The sequence below is a fragment of the Tupaia chinensis genome, unplaced genomic scaffold, assembly GCF_000334495.1.
Source record: "Tupaia chinensis unplaced genomic scaffold, TupChi_1.0 Scaffold000141_1, whole genome shotgun sequence".
Classification (NCBI taxonomy): Eukaryota; Metazoa; Chordata; class Mammalia; order Scandentia; family Tupaiidae; genus Tupaia; species Tupaia belangeri.
The window spans coordinates 1,161,285-1,182,579 of record NW_006159611.1 but is presented as its reverse complement, the minus strand read 5'-3'; the positions used below and the strand labels follow the sequence as shown (position 1 = coordinate 1,182,579).

General features: G+C 41.9%; 1 protein-coding gene across 4 annotated transcripts in view; it reads right to left on the bottom strand.

Moving 5' to 3' along the window:
- CDKAL1 (CDKAL1 threonylcarbamoyladenosine tRNA methylthiotransferase) overlaps positions 1 to 21,295 on the bottom strand; it is a 492,813-nt gene that overhangs the window by 329,026 nt on the left and 142,492 nt on the right. For all 4 annotated transcript variants that reach the window (XM_006145110.2, XM_027770551.1, XM_027770552.1 and 1 more), the window contains one exon: positions 11,871 to 11,919. In XM_006145110.2, coding sequence (XP_006145172.1) covers positions 11,871 to 11,919 — 49 coding nt within the window. The remainder of the gene's footprint in view (positions 1 to 11,870; positions 11,920 to 21,295) is intronic.

The window sequence follows — 21,295 nt, the reverse complement described above, 5'->3', positions numbered from 1 at the left end:
GGGAAAGAGGTCCTAACGTCACTGCAATCCCATGTAATAAAAAACGTGAGGAGGCATGAACACGGACAGATGGGGATCATGCTGAGTGCCACAAGATCGGCTGACGATGAAGGGAGACCACCGAGGAGCGGGTGACGACGGTGCAAACTGATTCCTCAGAGCGAGGATGGAAAGAAGACGCCTTCTATGGAGAGTGGAGCATGTTCACACGTTTCTGAGGTCTCTCCTATTTCAAACGTAAATTCACATGTCATTGCCTACATATTGGTCACATGTGTCTCGGTGCACTGACTGATCCTCTTTAATAAGCAGCTCTCAAAGTCGTTACTTACGAGTGTCACGTAAATTTCAAACTTGCTAAACCAAATTCAATTTTCAGCCTTGAGGTTTTCGGCAGTTAGTTATAAATCGGCTACAAACCCTGACTCCACGCTGCTTTTTCTACATGTGATCTAACCCACTAAAGAACGTTACTAAACCATTTTGTTAGCTAAAATTATTACATGTTGCAAAATTCTGAGCCGAAAGCTAGCTTTTTATATAACTCACTGTCGTGTGCACATACCTCGATTCATAATGCTAAAAACCCTACGTCGATATTTACATACAACATAAATACTTCCCAAATCCACTCTCCCTGTCCAATCCTTCAAAAAACTCTACTCTGTCCCAAATCACTACCCTGACTTCTGCACCAAAGGGACTTGAGATCGTGAGAAAAAAACATGTAAACAAATAACTGAAAATACGCATCACAAATGGTCGGACCCGGGCTCCTAGGTGCGTGGACACCTGGCAGAGGGTCAACCCCAGGAAGAACAGAAAAGGCTGCAGAGAGAGGGACAACGGGGTCGGGAGGCTGGGTGGGAACACGGTTCACATACGGGACACCGCATGGGTCACTGCAGGCTCGGCCAGAATTTCTGCCTGTGGCTGGTGTTCCGCTTCTTCAGACTAAGCTGGTTAAAGGTCTGTCATTGAAACCAAAGTCACTGAAAAGATTAAGACTTGTTAGGAAGAAGTCCCGCAGTGAAACACCGCACCTTCAACTGTGAAAATGTTCCGAAACATCATTTATTAAGTAGAAATGTTGTGGGCTTGAGTACCAAGTTCTGGTCAAGAAACTACCTGAACAGTGATTTTAGATGTTAAGAAATAGCAATGCTGGTTATATAATGTTGAAGACTGTGTGTTACCTACATCCAAACATCTCTGGTAACAGCCACAACTGAGAGCATAGACTGCTCTTAAATTCTGGGGAAGGACTTTTCTGACCTAAACATTTGACCCAAAAAACTGCAAGAAGTGCATTTCGCATGTAAACTTTCAAAAACTACCCTACGAACACGCACACACACACACACACACACACACACACACACGAGCACACATACCACACACATAGAACGTTCTCTGTATCACCTCTTCCTCAGCTTTTCATTAGATTACTTAGTTCTTCATTGACTTCCAGTTCAGAAATACTTTCATCCTCTCCTTCCCTAAATTAAGCACCCTTACAGCAAGGTAAGACTAAAACACCCCATTAAGAACGTTTCTATGTGGGCGGCCCCATATCTGATGGAGAAATTAGAAGCTTGCCATATCTGAAAAACAAATACCTGAAGTGACAATTATGCACAGACTCAGGGCCAGCATAACGGTTAAAGGAGCCAGATCCCAAATGGCCAACTACACAGTTCAAATCCCAACCTTGGCAACTTAAAAACAAACCAGGTGCTTTTGCACGGGGGCTGCGAACCCCAACGGGTGGAGAAATGGAAGAGAATGGGTTGCAGCCTGACCACACCCTATCTGTGCCTTCTCCCTCTCTCTGTCTCTCTGTCGAGTGCATATGCCCTCTGTGCATTAAAAAAAAATAAAGACTTAAAAACAAGGATGTTCAGAAGAAGCCAGTCTGTATTAACAGCTTCACAGAAGTGTAGACAGTATAGCATTGTTAGAACACTAACGGCATCTGCAGCCTCCCCTTCGTGCAGTATGCGGGGGCAATGTCCACACCTGCGAGGGTTACCACAGTGGGCAAGTCCTCATTAATAGGCCAACAAGGGAAGGGGGGTTCTGTGCTCCCAGAGGGCAGTGGGACCCACTGGCAGAAGGGCTGGGTCACAGCAGACCCGGGAGGTTCACGCTTAAAGGAACTTCCTTTCCTTGTTTTCGACAATCAAATCTAGTGAAGCATTACAACAGAGTGTGGTGTGAAAACTACAGCAAGATTATCCACTTCACTAGTCCACACTGGGCACAACCTCCCAACCCTGGAATAAAGAAATTAAAAGTTAATGAAACACTCAGGTCTCCATGAAATAAACGGCATTAATGATAAAGGTGGTTTCAAATTGTAAGAAAAAATGAATCTGTGAGCAGAACAGGAAATGAAAGTTACAAACACACTAAAACAGTATAATTAAATTTAGGACGAAGCCGAACATGTAAAATAATCCCGAAGCAACCACGAAGCAACAGAATGCTCTGGAAGAAAGGGTACATTCAAATGCTGATTTGCAATATAAAAGCTTGAATGGCTAAAAACATGAGACACACGTAACATTACCGTTTTCACCATTTGTTTCAAAACAAAAAAAGGAAATATGGTCTTTTACAATGTTTAAAGATGACATTTCCTAAAGCATTTATTATATATTCTGTATTTTTATATTATTATTAATAACACTGCTGCTATTCTGTGTACATGCGGCCAGAAACAGGAATGATGAGGTTAAGAAAGTTACAGATCCACAGAAATTCAGGTAAGACGGGACACGCTGGGTTCCCTAAGAGCCCTTCCCAAACTCAGGCACAGAATAAAGAAGGGGGGACCAGCAGACGGCATAATGGTTACATGGCTGGACTCCTACATAGTCGACCAGGGTTTGAGTCTTGAACCCAGTGGCTTAAAACTTCTGGGTGTGTGTGTGTATATGCCCAAAATCAGGAGAGGAGAATGGAGGACAAGGGACTGTGGTGTGGCCATCCTCCCTGGGGGGTGATTTCTTGCTTTCTGTCTCTCCAGCAAGCGCACATGCCCCATAGCCAAAATCTCTCTGAAAAGAAAGAATGATGTGGTGTGAAGGAAGGGTTGTCTCGTGGGACCACAAAGGAATCTCCCACTCCTACTTTTAAGCGATGGTAATACCTAAAAAATGAGACCTAAAAGAGCTACGATGATTAAGAAGTTCATTCTAGAAATACAGAGACACAGTCAGAAGACACATTGGTAACGGTAGCTTCCAACTGTTAATTTGGGGAATGAAAGGAGAAGAAAAAGAAAAGGGGATAAGGAAGGAGACAAGCTGACCCATGCGAGGCAGAGGCAAAACACAAGGGTTACCAAACTGCAGTCACATAACAGTGTAGAACTGAAGACAGACATGCATATAAAAATCTAAATAATATTAATAAATCTGACTCCCTAGTTACTGTTGGGTCATGAGAACAGTCATGGCGTGGGACCAGCAGATGGCATAATGGTTACATCACTGGACTCCCACGTAGTTTTCCATGGTTCAAGTTTCAAACCCGGTTGCTTAAAACTTACGCCGGGCACATATGCGTATGTGCCCAAAATGCCAAGAGGATACTGGAGGAGAAGGGGTTACAGTGCGGCCATCCCCCCCAGGGGGCGGTGATTTCTCGCTTCTCTATCTTTGTCTCTCTCTGTCTCTCTGGCGAGCACACATGCCCTATAACAAGAAAACTATCCAAAAAAAAAAAAAAAAGTCATGACACGTTTTTCTATGTAAAAAGCATTTTTCTATGCAAAAAACATGTCATGACTTTTCCGAAGACTCAACAGAAGATTGGCAACATGCACAAAGTGTCCTTTAAAAGCAGATATTAAAAGTCAATAAAATTACTTTCTTCAACAGCAAATACCAAAAAGGCAGATGAATTGAAGTGTTTTGATTTATTTATCCCAGATGACTGACGGACACGGGCAACCACACAGAGTCTTCACGCAGCCACCCGCGAGCAGCCTCACAGACCAGGCAAACGTGTATCCACAGCACGTCCAGGAAGGCCTCGGGACCGCGACCCGGGACTTGCCATTGGACTTCAGAGGGCCAGCACTCCACTCCCCTGCGCCCCCACAGACGTCCAGATGTCATTTAACATGTGGGACAGCCCATGCTGCACGTCCAAGCCCTGGGGTGAGCCCGAACTGGACTCTGAGGCAGCATCGTTAACACCGAGAAAATCGCACTGGACAGTCCTGCCTCCAGCCCATTATGAGGAGCTCATGCCCCGAATAAGTACCACGTGCAAAGTACAAAACCACACGCAGCGTCATGGCTAACAGCGACGTATCCAGGCAGGAAGGGTTTCTGGCGGAGGTACCCGGGGACGGCGGGCAGCCTAATCCTAAGGGCACCAATTACTGAGACGTTAGAAGAAACAAAAACTCAATTAAAATGGCAGATATACCACACTAGGAAAATCCTAAACTACCACCACTTGATGCATTTGGAATTAGACCAAAGGAAAAACCAGCAAACATATTTAAAAAAATAGGTGCCTCTTTACATGGAGATTGACTGGTCAAGAAATATGACTTAGTGGTCATTTCCCAATTCAAGGCAGCCTTTACCTGCACCAGTTCTCATAAATTGCCTAGTTAGACCATCTTTTCATTAAGATGAGAATATTTTAATGATATTTGGTTCACAAGGAATTCACCTACATTTATGTTAAAAGAAATGCAGATTTATTCTCCCTTCAGATCTTTCATGGCGGAGGGGGGGGGTGTGCTTTTAATGGTCATATAAGCTAAGACCAAGGTGCATATTATTTTTTTATAAAGTAATGTAAGTCCTTTGGACACCGTATTTCTTCCCTTAGATTCAGTTTTGTATCTTGCTAAGTTATCGAAAATGTATGGGAGAAAGTCCGAAGTTCATTACGATCTGGTATCCCCTAGAGCAAAAACTATAAATGTATGAAATGATCGGGTCCCTACTGAAAAGAGGAGAATTCATTCAGAATCATTTTGAAGCTCCCATTGCGGTACAACCATGACAGACACCAGCGTAAACACACATTGGGTATGGTTTATGTTCACTACCATAGACGTAAAAGCTATAGGTATCCTTGTGCTTCAGTAAGAGTCTTTGAAACATCTCTTGGTGAGACGTAAGCAGCAATGAGATGAGAGCACAGAGGCTGTGGCGATGGCCGTGTGTGCAAACCTCCTGCAGTGGAGAGGGGTGAAGAGAGCCCGACGGAGTCAAGTGTGGATGCAAGATGGAGCAACATCCTCTTGTCAGGATGCACTCCATCTGGGCCCTGGACAACACTTGGTTTCTCCACTGCTAACTTACTAATCTGGATGCCAGCAAGGCAGATGGAGCACTGCAAAACTGAAGAAATTTCCATAAAAAGATCATTTGTGAGCCCTCCCTATAGTGCAAGAACTAAGCAGCATGCACTGGGAACCAGATCCACATGGCCGATTGAGGTTCAAATTCTTGCCCAGGCAGCTTGAAAGATACGTCAAGCATGTGTGTGTACACATCCCAAAATCCAAAACGGATGAGCAAAGGAGACTGATGTGACCATGCCCCACTAGGGATCCTCTCTCTCTCACACACACACACACAAACGCACACACACAAACACACACGTCCTCTAGCAATTTAAAAAATTTACTAAAGTTTGGGCAGGGTTAAAGAAAATAACAGTAGCCACAAAACAAGTAAGATACCTTGGAATAAATATAACTGAAGAAGTAAAAGGCCTTTATATGGAAAACTACAAAAAAAACCTGTAAAAAGGAAATTTAATATGATATTATTAAAAATGGAAGGACATCCCATGCTCTTGGGCACATATGCATATGTGCCTGGCGAGAGTTTTCAGCAGCTGGATTTGGGACATGGAAGACTGTGTTTAAGGGACCAGCAGTAGGCGTAACGGCTATGTCGCCAGACTCCCATGTAGTCAACCGCAGTTCAAGTCCTGGACCGGGTGGCTTAAACTCACATGGACTCCCATGTAGTCGACTATAGTTCGAGTCCCAGACCCAGTGGCTTAAACTCACACTGGGTGCATGTACATGTGTGCCCTCTCCCAAGAGGAGAATGGAGGAAAAGGAATTGTGGTGTGGCCAATCCCCTGGGGGGTGATTCTCGCTTTCTATCTCTCTGTCTCTCTTTGTCTCTCTGGAGAGCACACACGCCTTATAGCAAAAACCTCTCAAAAAAAAAAAAGTTTTTCTCAAATAAAGAAAAACACATTGGACTTATGTTGGCACATACCCAACACACCCTCTCCTGGTAGGGTACCAGAAAGGGGACTGTGTGACCAAGACCCACTAGGAGGTGCTTTCTCGGGGGAGAGGGGGATGTGGGGGGGAGGGGGCAGTGAGCAACTGTGAGTGCATATGCCCTTCAGCAATTAAAAAAAGGACTGTATGTGGCTGGCAGGTAGCATGGTCATTGAGGCACTGGACTCCCACATGGTCAACCATGGTTCGAGTCCCGGAATTGACAGCTTCCTTCCTTCCTTCCTTCCTTTCTTACTCACTCCCTCCCTCCCTCCCTCCCTCCCTCCCTCTCTGGTCAATTAAAATAAATAAAGGTAAAGAAGAACTATTTACTAAAGTTTGGGCAGGGTTAAAAAACATCCAGGAACAATACAATGCTCTAAGGTTGCAACAAAGGGATGCTGCATTTATTCCTGGCCTGAAAAGGCAAAGGAAGGTGTTGTTTAGGAACCTGGTGACAAAGATGAGTAGAAAGGGTCACCAGACAGGGCTGTGGCCTTTGGACCAGGAAATTAGCCAAACCAAAGCAGGCAGAGGGAGGCGAGAGGGGAATAAACATTCCTATCCCTCTAACCTCCAGTTGGCGACATCCAACTCCAGTTGGCATGACATTCATGCCAATGGCAAGGATCCTGCTGATGCATCCCTCCAGGTCTCCAGGGACACCGATCAAGGTTGGGTCTGAGAGGTAAACAGAATCATACCTCTATGGAAGATCCTAGGATGAATGTAGAGTGAACCAAAAATAATATCAAGAAATATCAAAGTACGTGGGTAGGGCGTGAGTGGGAGAAAAATAAAAAATGGTAAAATGGAGGAGAAAACAACTAAGATCATACTAAAAAATCCCTAATTAATTTGGTGGGAAACAGACAGTGGAGGCACATGTTCAGGACAGAAAAAGAATTCCAGGTTAATGGTGGCAATGCAGTGGGGGGGGAAGCTTTAAAAGATCATGGAAAATGCATATTTTGGAAAAAATATGCATGAATTTCAAATGTTTGGAACAAAATGAACTCATACTTTTACTTCCATATTTTCTATGGACATTCTGAAATCCCTTGAATACAGATGGATTAAAAGAAGAGTCGCTGATGGTCAAAATCAGTTAGATGATCCCAGGAGTCCAAGTTTCCCGGAATTGTAGGAAGTAAATTCTGACACCTTAATATCCTCTGAGTACCTCACAGGTCTTACTCATTTCATCCTCTCCATGTTACGCTGACAAAACAAGGCCTCAGAAAAATAACTTTCTAACAGAAAAGCAGGGCCAGCTCCATGGGGCAGCAATACTGCCATGCTGAAGAGAAACCAGATCCCACCTGGTGACCATGGTTCCACTCCTGGGTGTGATCCGTGTGAAAACCACCAGGCATGCACGGAAACGCCTAGGAGCCAAAGGGCTGGAGGACTGGAGGAAGGAGACTGCACTGTAACTAGACCCGGGGAAAGCTGCTCTGTTCCCCCGCCCACCACCACCGTGCGCGTAGCTAATCATGAATAAAGGAGAAAAAAACTTAGAAGTAAAAAGATAACCAATAAATTGGCTAGCTACTATGGAGGCTATGTTATTTTGCTGACATGCCTAATTGAAGTATTGCCAGCAGAAACAGAAAATGAAGAATAGAATTGCAAGGACAAGCCTAATTCTTCATTTACAGAGATCGCAAATGAGTCACTTAACTCCTTCCTTGCTCTGCTTCATTTGCAAACTAAAAATGGCTTCCAAAATGACCATCATAGCTAAAACTCTTCTTACATCACTAAGATGTACTTCTTCAATCTTCTTATACTCAAATCAAATCCCCCAATAAAACACCCTATCAATCCATCTTCAACTAATCTCTTGCTATACACTCTCATAACTAAATCCAAATGCCTCTCTCCAGTAAATCCACTCAAGTTCAAGGTCATCAGTAAGATATCATTCCTAATTAACCCAGTCTGGGGATGACAGGCCTTCTATGATTTCCCACAGAAATTATGTTTCTACAAGTCATTTAGTAAACTCCTGGGTACACTACTGATTACCAGTCAAATCATAGATTTTTTTTTTTTATAATAGCTTCAAGTTCACAGTAAAACCATATACCCTGGCCCCCTCCCAACCTCCGCTATTACCGACATCCCACACCAAAACAGTACCTTTGTTATAATCAATGAACTACACTGGCGTACCACATCCAGAGTCATTCTTGGTGCTGTATATTCTACAGGTTGGAGCAAATGAGCAGTGGTATGCATCTGCCATCACAGTATCACACAGAAGGGCATCACCGTCCTAAATATCTTCCGTGCTCTGCCTATTTACACCACCCTAACCCGAAGCACTGGACACTACAGATGTTCGCTGTCTTTGCAGTAGACCTTCTCCAGAATGCTGGATGGCTGGAATCATGCAGTGTGGCATGCAGCCTTTTCAGATGAGCTTCTGCTACTTAACAGTCTATGTCTTCTTGAGGCTTGATAGCTCATTTCATTTTAGAGTTCAATATTCTTCCACTGTGTGGATGTACCAGCTTATTTAGTGAAAATTTAGTTCTTTACTGAAAGATCTCTTTGCTTCTCGTTTTGGCAATTATGAATAGATACTGTAAACATCATATAGAGGCTGTTGTGTAAACGCAAATTTTCAACTCATTTGGACAAATATCAAAGAGCTCAACTGCTGGTCTATTTGCTAAGATTATATTTAGCTTTGTACTTTTTTAGGTTTTTCTATAGGGTGCGTGCACTTGACAGATAATAGACAAAAAGAAGGAAAGTGAGATGTCACTACCAAGGGAGGTTGGCCACACTGTAATCCCTTCTCTTCCATTCTCATCTTGCGACTTTGGGTGCATACACACACTTGCTCAGCGTGATTTTCTAGCCACCGGGCCCAGGACTCCAATCACAGTCTCCCATATGGGCGGCCAGCATATTAACCACCACGCCATCTGCCGGCCCTTACATTTAGTCTTAACAAACTGCCAAACTCTTCCACAGTGGCCACAGTACCTTACATTCGCACCAGCAGTGAAAGACAGCTCCTGCTGTTTCTCATCCTTGCCAGCACTTGGTGCTGTCGAAGTTTTGGATTTTGGCCATCATGCCAGGTGTGCAGTGGCGTCTCGTTGTTGCTTAATTTTCAGCATGATTCTGAGCACGTTTCATATGCTTAGTTGCCATCTGTTAGCTTTTGTGGTGAAGTATCTGTTCAGACTTTTCACCCATTTTTTTAATTGAGTTGTTCATTTTCTTACTAGTGCATTTTAAGAGCTCTTCTCACATTTTGGACAACAGTCTTCTATCAGACAATCCTGCAAATATTTTCTCCTGCTTTTGGGCTTGTCTTCTCATTCTCTAGCATATTTTTTGTAGAGCAGAAGTTTTTAATACTAGTAACACCTACTTATCAATTCTTTCTTTCATGGACTGTACCTTTGATGTAGTATCAAAAAGTCCTCACCATACGCGGGTCACCCAGATTTTCTCCTATGGTATCAGTGATCTTCTTTTAGTTAAGGGTCCACAACATGTCTGGAACTCAAGACTCAAGAGGACTAAGGCAGCTCAAGAGAACTAAGGCAACGCTTGAGCATCTCAAAGCATTGCTTAAAATGCTCAACACTGACAGTGCTCCTTAAACTGGAGAGGGCGGAGAAATTATGACATACTGTCGATCACAGCATAATGCCAGAGTCCAGGCTTCGGAACCAATCTACCTGGATTCAGATCCTACCTGCTGTTTGCCCTTGTGTATCAACTTCCTCATCGGCACAGTGAGAATGATGTTTATACCTGCTTCACTTCACAGTGTTAGTGCCAACATACATGACCTAATCCGCACAAAATACTTAGCAAGGTGCCTGACTCTATGTCAGCCCATAAGAGATGCTGGTACTTCGAGATTCTCCAACATCAAGTTGAGCTACAGTTTTAAAAACCTACTCAAAATTATCATTATTCAAATTTTTTTTTTTTGGAGAGATTTTTCACTATAGGGCGCATGCGCTCGCCAGACAGACAGAGAGAGACATTAGAGACAGAAAGCGAGAAATCACCCCCCGGGGGGATGGTCACGCCGCAATCCCTTCTCCTCCATTCTCCTCTCAGGATCCTGGGCATGCACACACATGCGCCCGGCGTGAGTTTTAAGCCACCGGGTCCGGGACGCGAACCGCGGTCGACTACGTGGGAGTCCAGCGACATAGTCATTACGCTAACTGCTGGTTCCCATTATTCGAAATTTTTAACCCTGATATTTCATTTTATTTTGAAATTTTAAAATTAGGGTATAGTCTCAGAGTGTATGATTAGTCATCGATCCCCAGCAAATCAAAGAGTCAAAATGAAAGAATAAAAACATGCAGAAGTTAGCAGACACAAGCCAGCAGGAAAAACATGAAGAACACATTTTCATTGTAGCAGGTATGGTTTGTTTTTAAACATGAATATCTCATTTTTAACAAAACAGTTAAAAGTTTAAGTTTGAGTTTAAGTTAAATAGCATGTCAAAAGCACAGTATTGGTTTGAATCTGTGTTAATCTAATAGGAAAAACCACCTGTAAATATCTAAAACTCAGTCGCTGTCCTCAGCAGTTTCTCTCTCAGTGACCTCACTAAGAATGTGTTTCCACAGCACTGGCTAATGAAATAATCAAAGCATAATTTTATTTTCCATTTAAAAAAATACATCTTGAAAAGTTTCAAAATTAAATACTACTTTGAAAAGAACTTTTTAGAAAATTAAATTGCCAGGAACTAGCAGTTAGCGTAATGGCTATGTCGCTGGGCTCCCAGGTAATCCACTGCGGTTCAAGTCCCAGACCCGGCGGTTTAAACTCACACCGGGTGCATGTGTGTGCATGCCCAAGATCCCGAGAGGAAAATGGAGGAGAAGGGATTGTGGCATGGCCATCCCCCTGGAGGTGATTTCTTGCTTTCTGTCTCTCTGTCTCTCTCTGTCTTTCAGGCGAGTGCACACGCCCTATAGCGAAAATCTCTCCAAAAAAAGAAAAAAAAAAGAAAAGATAATTGCCACTAATAGTGTGAAATGAAAACGTACAGATAAAAACATATCCTTTTTGTTAGTTTTTGCCACAGGGCGCGCACACTCACCGAGAAACAGAGGGAAAGGGAGAAATCACCCCTCGGTGGGACGGTCACGCCACAATCCTTTCTCTCCATTCTCCTTTCAGGAGAATGAGCCCAGCATGATTTTCAAGGTGCCAGATCCAGGACTCAAACCACAGTCAGCCTGGTGTGATAAAGTACCTTAGCCACCAAGCCACCTGGTGGCCCCTATTTCTCTGGTTCAAGATGATGAAAATTTATCTTTTAATCCAAGATTCGAACTTACTCCATTTTACACAAAAATCAAAGTTAGATTTTTAAAAAATGACTATGTCCTGATTAATTACTAACCCAAATAAATATACACTTCCTACTCTATGTGTCACTGGCCAGTGCATAAAGCCAAGGACAAATTTTTATATCTAAAACAGTAACTTTTACAAAGGTACTCAGTAAGTGTTAACTGAAGGGTATTTTCATAAAATAGTTCAGGAAGTATATGCAGCCACTTATTTCACTTTCAACACTGACCTTTAATTGTTTCCTCCACAACTTCTACCACACGATCTATCTGCTGCACCTAGAAAAAAAAATAAACTGTGAGACAAACTTACACAAAGAATGTATTCGTGTTCATCCTTCTGCTTCTGAAACGTTACGCATCTTCTAAGCACGACAATGCAAGTTTTCTTTAATCAGTGCATACAGAGATGGCAGAATAAAAATCCGTCTCCATGTTTTGTGTTACAGTGAAGTACACAATAATCACCCTGCTGCGCCCCCAATGACCACTGAAGAACTCTCCCCAGATTTAAATATACCGTCTGGAGTTGTGGTAGGAAAGCCTATCAACATAAACTCAACACACCATAGACAGAGCCTTAAATCTAACTAAAACATGGTGCCTCACACAGAGTTTCTTGGAAAAAATAGCATAAAACGATAACCTACATAGCAGTGCATGCTAGTATTAAGGAGTCATATTCCAAATTCTAAGCCTTATCGTGTTAATACTCAAGAGCCTTTTAGTAACTTTCTACCACGTGCTACGTACTGAACACAGACCGTGAGACACAAAGGCAGATAAAACAGCTCCTGTTCTACACGCGGGGGCCTAAGAAGGTTTCTCAGGGTGCTGTGTGAACACAAGAAAATGTTCTAAAATTAAACAACATGGTCTAGAAAGGGTTCCTAGGGAACCCAAGGTGACTCCTACGGGATGAATACGGTTCTGATTTGAGAAACCCACTAAGGAGTCTGGGTAAACACAACTGGAGTTTAGAAAGAAAATGAAAAATTTTTTAAAAGTAATATTATGACCCAAAGAGGTGAAGAATGAAAGGAAAATAAGAAGTGTAAGTCAAAGCTCATTCTTCTTTTAAAATTCTCAAATTATCATTGTTTTATTACAAAATATCACTGAAAATTTTCAAACAAAGTAGAAATATAGGGCCAGAAGGTGGTGTGGTGGCTAAGGGCACTGGACTCCCACATGGCAGACCGTGATTCGAATCCCAGACCCGGAGGCTTGCTTTCTCACTTTCCCTCTCTCTTGCTCTCTCACTCTGTCCCTCTCTGGTCAAAATTAAAATTAAAATTAATAAAGTTAAATAATTCTTTAAAAAAATAGAAACATAAAAAGGAAATAAAGCAACCTTTAATATCTTCTGCCCACCATTTCCACTTCTCAGATGAAATCATTCATAAGTTTAATGTGTGGATACCAAGACATTTTCTTCTTTCAAACATTTACATATATTAATAGATCTATTACACAACTGTCTTTTGTTCTGGGGTATTTTTTGTTTGTTTGTTGTTTGTTTTTTAAGAAATGATAGGAGAAGGGAGAGAGAGGAGAGAGAAAGTATGTGTGTGTGTGTGTGTGTGTGTGTGTGTGTGTGTGTAACAGATCTGTTCTTTGGTTCTTTTTCTATACATCATCAGTACATATAGGTCTACTTTATTCATCTGACCACCTGCCTAGTACTTCACTGTATGGATGTACCATGACACATTCAACTACACCCCTAGTGATGAAAGAATATCTAATCTTTCAATATTATACAACAATGCTGCAACAAACTCAACTAACACAAAAGAGAATCCTTTTAAAAGACTGTATTTAAGGGACCAGCAGCTGGCATAATGGCTATGTCGTTGGACTCCCATGTAGTTGACCACGGTTCAAGTCCTGGACCCGGTGGCTTAAACACATGCCAGGCCCACGTGTGTGTGTGCCCAAGATCCTGAGAGAAGAATGGAGGAGAAGGGATTGTGGCATGGCCATTCCCCTGGGGGGTGATTTCTCACTTTCTTTCTCTCTGTCTCTGCCTTCCTTGCAAGCGCACACACCCTATAGCAAAAACATCTCAAAAAAAGAGAAAAAAAAAGGATCAAAGATCTAAAAGTAAAGCTCTAATCTATAAAACTACTTGTGGGAAACACTTAAAGACAGTGGAGTAGGCAAAGATTTTTCTAATAAGATCCATAAAGCATGGACAACACCAAAATAACTGAGATTGCATCAAACCAAAAAGCTTCTGGACGACAAACAATAAAAAGACAGCCCCAAAATACGTGCAAACTACACCTCAGATAAGGGATCAATAATCAGAACACACAGGGAACTCATGCAGCCAGTCTACAGAAAAACGAATAATTTAATTAAAATGGACAACTGATCTGAACAGGCAACTCTCAAAAGAAGTCATTATGAATGGCCAAAAAGCATATGAGAAAATATTCAATATTTCTTATCTGAAGGGAAGTGCAAGTCAAAACCACAAGGAAGTATAGCCTAACCCAGTCATAATGGCTATGATCAGGAGAAAGAAGAATGACAAGTGCTGGCCAGGCTGTGGTGAAGAGGGAACTCTCCTGCACTGCTGGTGAGAAGGCAAATTAGTACAGCCACTGCAGATAGCGTTAGGGAAGTGCCAAAAATTTAGTGAGAACTACCATGTGACTGAGTGATCCCACTGCTGGGTATGTATCCCAGGGACAGGAAATCACTCAGTAGTAAACACATTGGTACCTCCATGTTTACTGCAGCATTATTTACGAGAGCTGAGACATGGAATGAACCCACTATCCAACAAACCATGACTAGATTGCTCAAGTGTGGAACACATAGACAATGGAATACTAATCAGCCATAAAGAACAATGAGATTCTGTTATAAGACAAAGCGGTTGAGTATGGATGATATAATGCTAAGTGAAATAAGCCAGACTATCAAGGCAAATACTACATGTACCAAATGTCTGCACTCTATGGCAGAAATTTAAAGATTCCAAGATACAGAAATAAAGTAACTGTAGGTACCAGACTGTGCAGGGGTTAGGGCTAGTAGAGGAAAGGGGGAAAAGGGCTTTTAAGAGACCCCGAAATACAAGTAGACAGGGCAAATGGATTGGGGAACAGTATACCACAAGTGACTGAAAAAAAAGACATTGCCACTCTTAACCTAAAACACATACACACACACCAAATAAAGAAGAAAGAAAAGAGAGAGAGAGTGAGATTCCATGTGGCTTCCATATAGAACAAGATCAAAGATGTCAGAAAAACAAAGAGTTCAAAGAGGAGGGAGTGGTCAACTGTGTCAAATGTTAAAGACATAATAGGTAACATACTGACTGAAGTGAGTATGCTTGATTTAACAGTAAATGGACCACTTAACTTCGGGGAAGAAGTGAGTTCAACAGTAATAAGCCAAACATACAAATATAGACATAGCTAATACAGACTACCCTTACAAAACACTGGGTAGAAAGGGAAGGAGACAGATGACTCCTGAGGGCTAGAGAATGAATAAACTGGAATATAAATGTGTTTTGGCCTGGGTTAGTGCACTTAACTACTTTTCTTTTTCCAATTTACATGCTGAACAGAGAAAGGCAGTTAAAAAAAAAAAAAAGAAAGAAAGAAAAAAAGAGGAGCTGAAAATAGGAGAAAGAATTTATGGAACAAGGTCCTCAAAGAGGTGAAGAAGGCAAGATGCAAAATACAGTTAGACATCCACCTACAGAGAGATGAAACTGGACACCTAACTCTTACCAGTAACAAAAATCAACTCGAAATGGCTCAAAAAGTTCTAACCCTAACATTTCAAACTATAAAACTAGTAGTGAAAAATACAGAGAAATTCCTGAAGACACTGAAGTAGGCAAAGACTTCTTAAATAAGACCCCAAAGCACAGGCAATAATCCCAAAAATAGACAAGTGGGATTATACCAGGTTAAAAAGCTTCTGCACAAGAAAAGAAACAATAATTAGAGTGAATTGACAACTCTGAGAATGGGAGAATATATTTGCAAACTGTCCCTCACATAAGGGACTGATAACCAGAATATACAGGGAACTCAAACTGCTTACCCAAAAAAGAAAAAAAAAAAGAGAGAGAGAAGATGAGCTGAACAATCAACTCTCTAAGGAAGACATACAAACAACAACAAAGCAGATGAAAAAATGTTCAACATCCCTTATCATAAGGGAGACGCGAATCAAAATCACAATGTTCTAACATCAAGCCCCAGTCAGAATGGCTAAGGTTAAAAAAATAACGGTAAGTGTTGCTAAGGCTGTGGTGAAGAGGATTCTTCTACACTGTTGGTGAAGATGTAAATTAGTACAGCCACTGCAGAGAACCATATGGAATTTCCTCAAAGACCTACAAATAGAAGTAGCATATGATCCAGCAATTCCACTCCTGAGAATTCACTCAAAGGATGGGAATACATTCAGAAAGGCACTAGCATACCCATGTTTATTGCAGCATTATTCATAATTGCTAAGACATGGAATCAACCCAAATATCCATGAACGGATGAACTGATTGAAAATGTGTGGCACATATACACTACAGAATACTACTCAGCCATAAAAAAACAATGAGACCCTGGCATTCGATAGAAAGTGGACGAATAGGGAAGATTTAATGCTAAGCAAAAAAGCCAGATTTTGCAGTAGAGGCACTGTATGTTCCCACTCAATATATACAAAATACCTGCATTCTGTGGCAGAAATAGGATGGTAGGAAGGTATAAAAACATGGAGAGCAGCTACAGATACTAGAGACTCTGTGAGGAGTGGGAAATAGGGGAGCATGAGAGAGAGGAAATCCAGGGGAAAAAGGAAGAAGTGAAACATTAAAGGACACAAAAATGGGAAATTATCTGTGGATAATACTGGGTATGGTAAGAGCTTTGAATGAAATAATACACGGTGTATTCAAGCTGGGAAAATTCATTTTGCATGTTGTGATGATATACAGTGCCTGAATATAAAAATAAAATAAAGGAATACAGATAGACAGACTAAACCTAGAGGGGGAGGAGGGGCAAGTCATCTTCTTGTGAAACTAGAAGTTAGGAGAGAAGCATCGAAGCAGATGCCAGTACTTACAGAAGCCAGGGAAGATGCTCAGCAAACCCTCACCTGTTGGCCTCAATGCTTCTCGCTGAAAGAAGAAGCACGTTCATCTGCTAACAGTGAGAAAGCGTACTGTGAAATAACAGAGTGAATAGTTAAAAAAAAAAAACAACCCTATTACAGAGAATGAGAGAAAGTGATCGCCAAGGACACAAAAATCACCAGATGGTATTGAGACACCAGTGGAAACTAGAGACCATAAATAATGACTCTCTGTCCAGCAATATTTTCTCAAGACCCAGCAGTTCTAGTGTGGGAGCCAAACTGTCCGATCAGTGGATTGATCAAAGGTTGGGTAGTTTCACTCATTTTTTGAGTACCCAACATGCACCAAGATCGTTCAAAGGGTTGGGGAACAACAGCAAAAGATTTATAAAATAGATTACAAGGAAATGGAAGAAAAAAAGTTGAATATGCATTTTGGGTAAGACTAAGCTTGGTGACTAGATAGAAAAAGTAGAGCAAAAAAAAAAAGAGACACAGGATGACTGGAGAATGGGAGAAGTTAGAAATAAATGAAAGAAAGGAGGGGTGGAAAAAGAAGAAAGAAAAAAGATGAGTAGTTACAATCGATGTACAGGTGCAAGCATTTGGTACTGCTGGGGAACAACATGGTTCAAGACCCAGTCATGACAGCAAGTTGCTGGACAGGATGATGATGATGGCCACTGGAAAAAGAGACGGAAGGAAGTGGGGGGCTACAGAAACGGAGAGACATCACATATGAACACTCAGATCGCCTAGGATAGCAGAAACACACAAAGGATAAGAGAACTGTCGAACTTCCCGGAAGATGTAGGTGAATGATCAACAGGACAGAAAACAAAAGAAAGAAAATAATTAGAAGTAATGCAGTGCTGGAGCCAGAACCCAAACGCTATCTTATACAGTTGAAGACGAAAGAGCTCCAAGTATGCCCTGCACCCCGCCTGCTAGCACATGACTGATGAAGAATCGGAACAGCACGCAGAGGGAGACGGAGCCTGCTAGAAAGGTGAGGGTAACCTAAAGCCATAAAGCTCTCAGAAGACAACGGGGCCATAAAGTCACATGATCCTTGGGTAGGACAATGGTTTCTTACATATAACACCAAAACACAAGCAAAGTGGACATCGAAATTCAAACTTCTTGGTACTTTAAAGGACACCATCAAGAAAGTAGCAAAACAACACAAAAAATGGGAATACAATTTTACAAATCATTATCTGATAAGGAACTTGTGTCTAAAATAGATAAAGAACTCATGAATTAAAAACAAATGAACCAATTAAAAATGAGCAAAGGGTCTGAACAGACACTATTCTAAGAAAGATACTTAAATAGCCAAAAAATACATGAAAAGATATTCAAATTCACTAGCCAATCAGGAAATGCAAATCAAAACCACAGTGTGGGAAGGGGAGCTATTTGTTAACAGGTATAGAGGTTTCACTGAAAAAAATGAAAACATTCTGGAGATGGGTGGAGGTGATTGGTGTATAACAATGTGAATGTATTCAACGCCACTGAAATGTGTAGTTAAAAGCGGTTAAAAAGGTAAACTTCACACTATTTCACAACTACTAAAAAGGCCCAGAGTAAGGGCCTCCTCACACCCCCTTTGAGGACTAACATCAAGAAGACAGTACTAGTAACACAAGCAGGGGAATGCGGACAAACTGGAACCCTCATACACTGCCGGGGGGGGGGAAAGAAGTGCTGAAACTACACTTTTGGAAAAGAGTGACACCTCCCAGTACTAGTAACACAAGCAGGGGAATGCGGACAAACTGGAACCCTCATACACTGCCGGGGGGGGGAAATGAAGTGCTGAAGCTACTTTTGGAAAATAGTCTGACACCTCCTCAAACAATCAGACAGAGTAATCCTATGACCTAGCAATTCTGCTCCTGGGTATATCTCCAAGAGAAATGAAAACACGCGTCTGCATAGAAATTTGTACGCAAATGCTCATAGCAGCACTGTAACCGCTGAAGGGCATACCCATGTGTCCACCAACTGACAAGTGGATGAATGAAGGGAGGCACAGCCACACAGTGAATTATTAGTACTCCACGAAAGGGAAGGAAGCACAACAGATACATCCCACAACACTGTGGTACGTGACAGGAACCAGACAAAAAGGATTCCATCACAAATTGTCCAAAGTAGGAAAATCTACAAAGATAACCAAGGTAAGAGATTACTGTGGATAGGAGGTGGGAGAAGTGCGGGCAGTGCTGAGAAATACGGAATACCTTCTAGAGTGATGGCACGCATTCTAACACGGATTTTGATGACGGTCACGAACTCAGAGTAAACTGAAAAATCACTGAATTACACACTTTACACGGATGTTGTATGATATGTGATTTCATCTGAATAAAATTATCTTTAAAAAAATTAAAAACCTTGAGGGTGGTCAAATACTCTACTGACGCAATCACGAAACTAAAAGAAAAGCTGACTGAATGGAGGTCAGAGGAAACCAGAGACCCACAACTAGATGCAGCCACAGATCTGGGAGTTTTCACTTCCTAGGAAGTTCGTAACTGGGATGAATGGCAACAACTGAGTAAGACATGCACGCTAGATTATAGTATTTTCCCAGTGTTCACGGATACTGATGGATAGCCCTTGTTCTTGAAATACACATGTGCTCACAAGTAACAGGGTGTGTTGCCTGCAACTTGATTTCAAAAGGACCAGAAAAAAAATGTATACATTAAAAAGAATAAACAAATGTGTTAGAATATTAATATTTGGAAAATCTGAAAAGGGGAACATGGAAATTATTTCTGTACCATTTTTGTGTGACATTAAAATGCAAAGTTTAAGTTTGGCCTGTGCTGTGGCACTTCTATCTCCTATGTGTGTGTGCACAGAATTTTTTTTTTTTTTGAGAGATTTTCGCTATAGGGCACGTGCGCTTGCCAGACAGACAGAGAGAGACATAGAGACAGAAAGCGAGAAATCACCCCCCAGAGGGGATGGTCACGCCGCAATCCCTTCTCCTCCATTCTCCTCTCGGGATCTTGGGCACGCACGCACACGCGCCCGGCGTGAGTTTTAAGCCACCAGGTCCGGGACGTGAACAGCGGTCAACTACGTGAGAGTCCAGCGACATAGCCATTACGCTAACTGCTGGTTCCCCACAGAATTTTTTTTTTATCTTGCTGTTCACATAAAATTTGCTTGAAAAAAAAATACTTGATCACTTCTGCTTTTATGGCAGAAAACTCAGATATTGCCCATACAAGATCATTTAAAATACTGGCTGGTATAGGGGGACTCTAGGACTCTAAAAAGAAAGCTCTACCAAAACTAAAAAAGCCCCTGAATACAAATAAGCAGAGAAGTTCGTTAAACGGCTGCAGGAAAACATCGGGTCCGTTTCCATTTCCAGTAAGGGCAGTGTTGGAAGGGACAGTGAAAAAAGAAAAACTAAGTAAAGGGAGGACAAGAAGAAAGCAAGAGAACAGCTGGGGTCAGGGTGGGAGGCAGTTAGGTGCAAGAGAAAGAAATTAGGAGGTTAAAGAAAAAAGAGGGGGCAGGTGGGAGGCAGGGAGAGCAGAGCCACTGCGAGCGGGAGAACAGACTGAAATTCACACACAGTACTGTGTGCACGCTGGGAGAAAAGGAAGGCTGCTCTTAATTAATACTATAAATTGAGGCCCTGAATACACGAGAGTGTGTTCTCTGGCATAAAATTCAAATAAAACAGTATCTTGTGTCCTTCGGGCACTTAGTTATAAATACACAGAAGGAAGAAAAAAAAAAAGAAAGAAAGAAAAAGGCATGCGTATGTTCCATGGCTGGGTCCATATGTTCTCAACAATGAAGAAAGGAGCTGGTGGGTAAACAACGCATAAATAATATTAATGAGGCATTCTGCTGCAGAACTTTTAAAAGCAATCCACAGCAATATTTTATTTATTTCTATGTACTATTCCGAATTTATAACTAAACATACAGTGAAGAAACGAGCCTGCACAACGGCACCCAAAGCACATAAAACAGTGCTGTTCTCAAATTTTCTGGTTTTGTTTAGAGTAGTGCTACCAGGACAGCTTTCATTCTTTTCTATTTTAATGACTTGCAGTGAGAGCACTAACCAGAGACACACATGCGGAGGGAGAAAAAGCCCTCAGAGGAGGCGTGGTCACACATCGGCCCCTCCTCCTCCATTTCTCCGTCCTGCCGGGATTTGGGGCATGCATGCACCTGTGTCCGACGTGTTTTTAAAGACACCAGAGCTGAGATGTGGACCATAGTATCTGACTCCTTTTTTTTGTTTTTAAAGATTTTTTTTTTTCTTTTTTTTTGCCATAGGGCACATGTGCTTACTGAGAAAGAGAGAAACACAGGAAGGGGGGTGGGGGGAGACAGAAAGAAATAAACAGAAACAGAGAGAGAGAAAGTGAGAAATCACTCACAGGGGGATGGCCACACCACAGTCCCTTTTCCTCCATTCTCCTCTTAGGATTGTGGGAAGGCATGCACACACACCTGGTGTGATTTTCAAGCCACCGGTTGGGCATGC